The sequence below is a fragment of the Meleagris gallopavo genome, chromosome 19 (assembly GCF_000146605.3).
Source record: "Meleagris gallopavo isolate NT-WF06-2002-E0010 breed Aviagen turkey brand Nicholas breeding stock chromosome 19, Turkey_5.1, whole genome shotgun sequence".
Lineage (NCBI taxonomy): Eukaryota > Metazoa > Chordata > Aves > Galliformes > Phasianidae > Meleagris > Meleagris gallopavo.
The window spans coordinates 8536133-8541968 of NC_015029.2; the positions used below are offsets into that span (position 1 = coordinate 8536133).

Consider the following 5836-nt stretch of genomic DNA (forward strand, 5'->3'; position numbering starts at 1 on the left):
AAAAAAAACTTCTGAGCTGCCAAGCAAACTGACCCACCTCTGGTACTTGAGAACCAGCCCCCTTTCAGCTTCTGCTTGCTGGGCTAATTTACTGCCCTACTGTACAAAATAATACTACAGACATTTTGCTTGCAGTTTGCTGGGCTCTATTTTCTCTGCTTCTCCCTTCAGCAGTGTACTATCTGTACCATTCCCAGCCCCCAGCCACGCAGGAGATGTCTCAGAACAGACTGATATCAAGATCTCACTGAGAAGGGCTCATGTGGAAAATAACACAGCCATAAAAGCATTAACAGAACGGCAAGGTTACATTTAAGACCATTTGTTAAGGTCATGTCTATCTCTAATGCAGCAAATAATGTGTTTTTACATTAAATACTGCAGTCAGTCTGCTTCCTGTGTTTGACTGTCACCCACCACTAGCACTGGCCCAGCAGGTTCAGAACTGTGCACCATTCTGCTCTCTGCAGCACCAGGCACACTCCTCTGGATTAGAGGAGCAATTAAATCACACTGAGATTTCTCAACCTCTATCTACTTTGGCTGTCTTAATATCCTTAACTTGTATCAAACATGATTGAGGCAATCACAACTTTTTCAACCCATTTTCCTTCCTCTTCTTGCTTCACACTCAATTCAGGAGTGGGTTTTTCTTCTATGTGAAGGAAAAAAAAAGAGTTGAAACAATGCTTAAGTGAATTTTGTAACAAAGAAATATTTAATCAAGTTACTATCAGCAATACTGAGTTGGCCTTAGGACTTCCATAATAATAAGATCTCCATACAAATACCCAAAGATCAACTTGAAGCAGCCACAAGAGGGAGTCTTAAATCTCTTATTAATATCCAGATGGATTCTACTTCCAAAACATTTAGTGCAGAAGCAAGCCTTCAAAAACAAAGTTACTGTGAACTCCCAATTTCCTCTCTGCTTTCACAGAAATATCCTTATTCTGATGATAAAGATTCTTCAAAACCTTTGAAGCTTTTTCTCTACTTATGAATGGGCAAAAAAAGAAAACTTCTCTTCATCACGGCTCCATTCTAGAAACAACTGAAGCCAGAGAAATAATACATGAAAGACTTTTGTCCTAGCAAATCTCAAGCTCACAAATGTCAAGAGACTAGTTCAACCTAAATTGAATCCTAGAAGTCTGTTTGTTGTTTTTTTGTTTTAAAAAGAATGAGTGACACGCAATAGAATTATTAAATAGGCAGGAGAGGTTATTAAAAATCAATTCCTTCCCACTACTTTCTCAGATGAACAGTTTGGTGGCTGTAAGCCAAGAGGGTCTTATTGCTGGACTCCCCCTCATTCCAGCTAACAGCACATTTCCAGCTCTTTCACCATGGGAAAGGAGCAGAACCATTTGAAAGCAGGGGGTATCAAGCTGCCAGACATATCTTGCAGGGGTACTTTTTCCTTGGAACAATGTTGTGATGCTAGTACCTCACAGTAAGCACACTCCTCCCCTACAAAGACTAGAAATTACACTAGGATTCTTCTCTTTCCATCCACACTGAAAGGGACTGGTTTCTGCCTCATGCAGACCACGGCACGGGGCAGACTACCATCACTTTGGCTTGAAGTTCTATTAATTTCACACACGATTAAAAGCTCTGGCAGAGCTTAGAGCCTACAGCATAACAAATAACACTTCTCACATTGCCAGTAAAATATCTGTGTTGAATCTGTGTGCGTTTGCTCTCCATCTGCCAAAAAAATGTCAAGATACATTCCTCAAAAATAGTTTTATGGTCTTTACTCAATCTTGACATTCACTTGTTCTAAAGTTTCCAAAAAAACATTACAGCTCCAAAGGGAGAATCTATATTTGAGTAAAGCCACACAACTCAGAAATAGCTACATGCAGGCACTGTCCAAAGTACCAAGAAACAGACCTCTGGCAAGACTTTTTGTGGAGATTCAGCCAAGAGATAAAATCCATGATCTAATTACCTCAAAGAAGTTAATGAAAGAAGTACCCATAGTACAGCTGAATTGTACTTGACTTTACAATCACTTCATTATCCTCCTCTGCTGTACTCTTTGGTAAATTCACCTTCCCACTCCTGCATGAAACTCAACTGGGAATCGAAGAAAGCAGTTAATTCTGACTTTTAAACAAGATCAACACATAACTACAGGATCAACAGCCTCCAGTCCAAAACATAGTAGATTCAGCTGACAGGAGAGATGACTAGACTTACACTGTCGAGGCTGCAGCTTAAATCTCTTTTCCCTCCCCTTACAGTACTAGCCAATGTAAGTGTGGGATTTGTAAACGTCCCCCCCACCTACATATGAATGTCATTCTTTTCAGAATGAATTTATCAGGGGAAAAAAAACACCTAAAACTCTAACTATGATCAGGGGCTGACTACAGGAATGTCCACTCAAAAGCAGATGTTCAGTTCCAAAATGTTTCATACAATATGCTGACAATTTAAAGCTATTACTTATTATGTCTTGTTAATATGTAAAATATATTTTTGTAAGATTGCCCAAGTAATGGAATGGGTCAACAAGATTAGATGCAATACGTGTTAACATCACAGGAACACGCATCTTCTACTTGATGATACTACAGATTAATGTAATTAGACCTCAAACTTCCCCTAATTTCAATCTCAGGGGAAAAGAGGTTATTTTTCTTCAGTAATATATGGCTGCTCTGAAATAATGGCAGTCATCTGTAAGGAAAAACTGCAAAGGTTTAGACAAGTAGATGTTAAGACAGCATGATATGTACATTAAAATGCAAACATGTATGCCACAGCACCTGCCTTCTAAGTTTCAGTCTACATACCCAAATAGAAACCAGCAGGAATCCATCAGCCACACCATACACAAGCTATTTTTAGATAAAGGTTATATAATTTTTCCTCTAGCTCCATGGATCCATGCTTCAGCTACAGACACATTAAGCTTAATCCTACCCCAAACAAGGAGATATTAAACCTTCAGGTCCTGATTTCACTGTTAGTCTACTCAAGGAGTAAAGTACTATTCGAGTCTTTGCTGCGGTTCACAATCACTACACGATCTGGCCCAGGTCAAACTGAACTGCACATAGCTTTATGAAAACAAGTCCATTTGGTTTTTTTGACCTTTGTAATACTGTTCTTGGCATTGGAGGAGAAGAGCACAAGAAAGACTAGATTGACGAAATATAAGATTGGATACTGCGGAAAAGAGAAGTTAGTTGGAGAAGGCAGCCATAGTCCTCTATCAGAAAGAATCAGTGAGACAACACTGCCCAAGCCCCATGTCAGGTCCTTCAGTCAGAAGAGGTACCTTCTTAAACCACAGAACAAAGGTCCTTTAAAAGACAGTCTTTCTTAAAGGAGTTGATTCACTGTGATTTTGCTGATGAAGTAGTTTGCATTCCCCATTAACAAAAATAAACAAAAGCAGCTAACATACCTGCGTGAGGTTTAAGTAGCTGGTAATGAGAAGGATCCTGTTATCGAAAGCAGTACTGATCTCACCCATCAAAACCACCAATTCAGACTAAAAGCTTGCTCCTAGACAGGTCCTAGGTAAAAATCTGCACAATTACTAGTTGCAAGACTGTACAGGAAGACGTTAATGTCTTGTTAGCTTTCAAAGTTTACTTGATGCAAATGACAGGGTTCTCACACTGCTTTTTGATCATTTCAAGCAGTAGTCAAAGATGTAAAATATATCTATACACATCTCAGACGTGGGCTGGCAGCCACTATCAAGCAACCATCACAGCTGGCATTAAGATGGCCCCCAGGACTGCAGGATATAGAGAACACAGAGCAAAGTGGAGATACTCACACATCATAGCAGCTAAGAAATATAGACATGTATGTTTAAAGAAAGTCTACTAAGTCACGTAATTTTTTTTTTTTCTTTAATCATGAAAGTTAAAGTTATACTCAACATGTACTGGACAATTTACATTTGCAATCAGTGTACCTTTGCATTTTAGTTATGGCACAGTCTGCCCACTTTACCACGTCCAGAAAAAAAGCCTGCTGCCAAATGGAGAAGGCTTCAGCTCTCCTTCAACAGGTGGATTGGGCTCTGGCCTAGGTCTAGAATGATAGACATTCTCAGGGATAGGTCGGTCTGTCTTCACTTTTGTGACCTATAAAGAAAAAGTAAAGAATTACACAACTTTCTATAGCATTTAACAGAAAAGTTAGGTAGTTAGGTTAAGGGAACCACCACCAGATCACGCTAAGAACACAGCACGGATTGGATGAAAGGCTCCTACCTCGTGTTTTTAAAAAAAAAGAAAAAAAAGAAAAAAAATAGTAGTGAAGGGCATTTTATACATAGCTATGTCACAGTTCTACAAACGTGTGAGCTTCACTGCTAAAGGAAGGGTCTCTGCATTAGATAAAAGTAAATTAGGTGGAGAAGTATGAGCAAAGTGCAGGTCTTCCAGGAACGCTAGAGAATGCTGAAAGGGTCTTGATTTCTAGTAAAGTCTACAAGCTTCCAGTGTTGAGTTCATTTATCACCTTTTAAGATGGGAGAAAAGTTTGACACCAGGTCTGGAAAAAACGCACGTAGGAAGGAAAACTGGAATCTGATTATCCAATCAGAAAGGCAGACAGTTACCTTAGAGAGCTGTCCCAGATCAGGTCTCACCCAGCCCAACTTCTCTAGCACACAGTTATCAAACACTGCCTGTTGCTTTCGGCATCGACGGAGCTCCTGCAAGTTGCTATAGTCAATGCACGTCCAGTATTCAGTAAATGGCTCTGCACAGTGTACCTTAATCTTCCTGTAAGAGATTGCAGAAAGAAAATCATTGGCAAGTGATATAGTTAATGCTTTCCTCTCTTACTCATTCAAACTTCAGTTTCTGCATCTTCTTCGTTGCAATTCCTCGTACCCACCTAAGGCTGTCAGAAGACAGTTTCTGAAGCACCATTAAACAGAACCTAATGCCAGCATCACAGAAATTTGCATCACTGTGGCTACAAGCAGGGATAGCAGCAACTTCACCAATATGTGGAGGGTGTTCTTGTGAAGTACATGGACATGGCTCCCCCACGTGTGATGTTCCTCTGGTTAACTAACATAGCATGCATTAGACAGTGTTCTAAGAACTCCCAATTACTTTGATGTCTTCACCTGAGAAAGGAGGGAGGCTCTGATTACTGCCTGCTACAAGAGAGGAGGATGTGCTCCGAGCAGGCTGAGTCAGGTGCTGTGTTGGAAGCCTAGCAACACAGCGCTGGCACTGACACATGCCCTCACCCATACTTCTGTCATAAGAACTCAATTCTGAAGCTACCGGAGTTTTTACAGTAGGGTGCACGTGAAACAGGTGACAGCGTGGAATTTCAGCTTCTGTTCCAGATTTCATACCATATCTATGAGCAGCAAGGCACTCTGCAGCAGCGAGAAAGAGCAAGGTCAACTTTAAACAGATAACACAGAAGGCACGACGCTCCCCTCAGCGCCACTGCCAGGGCGTTTTCAGCAGCTCTCAGCTCTCCGCCCCACACGCACCTGAAGAAGTCGAGCGCGCACTGGTTGACCTGCCGGCCCTCCCGCAGGCATTTCCGCGGGTCCTTCTCCTCCCAGCGGCACAGCATGAACTCCTTGTTGGGCCGGTCGCACTGCGAGCCGTAGTGGTGGGCCGCGGCCTTCAGCACGGCCGAGCTGACCGCCACCTGCAGCGGGACAAAGCGGCAATAGGACCGGCCGTCCCAGAGGCGCCCGGCGAAGCCGAGCCCAGTCCCTCCCTCGCTCGCTCACCTCCTGCACATCGAGCTCCTCCAGGGAGGGCACCTGCACGGTGCCGGGCATGGCGGCGCCGCTCTCCTTGAGCTCCCCTCAGCGCCC

The 5836-nt window shown here is 42.4% G+C and overlaps 1 protein-coding gene across 1 annotated transcript; it reads right to left on the reverse strand.

Annotated features, from left to right (window-relative positions):
• Nucleotides 1–3867: 3867 nt before the first annotated feature.
• NDUFA8 (NADH:ubiquinone oxidoreductase subunit A8) lies at nucleotides 3868–5836 on the reverse strand. Its single transcript, XM_010721038.1, has 4 exons — nucleotides 5750–5836; nucleotides 5501–5664; nucleotides 4601–4766; nucleotides 3868–4121 (listed from the first exon to the last, which is right to left on the reverse strand). The coding sequence occupies exons 1-4, from the start codon at nucleotides 5798–5800 to the stop codon at nucleotides 3984–3986; spliced, it is 519 nt and encodes a 172-aa protein (XP_010719340.1). The 5' UTR covers nucleotides 5801–5836; the 3' UTR covers nucleotides 3868–3983.

What these genes read in the sequence shown, in the direction of transcription:
- NDUFA8 (XM_010721038.1), bottom strand. Translation starts at nt 5,800, where the DNA reads ATGCCCGGCACCGTGCAGGTGCCCTCCCTGGAGGAGCTCGATGTGCAG. An exon ending in TGCGCGCTCGACTTCTTCAG is followed by an intron (nt 4,767 to 5,500) that starts GTGCGTGTGGGG and finishes AATCTCTTACAG; the next exon opens with GAAGATTAAGGTACACTGTG. An exon ending in ATCTGGGACAGCTCTCTAAG is followed by an intron (nt 4,122 to 4,600) that starts GTAACTGTCTGC and finishes TTTTCTTTATAG; the next exon opens with GTCACAAAAGTGAAGACAGA.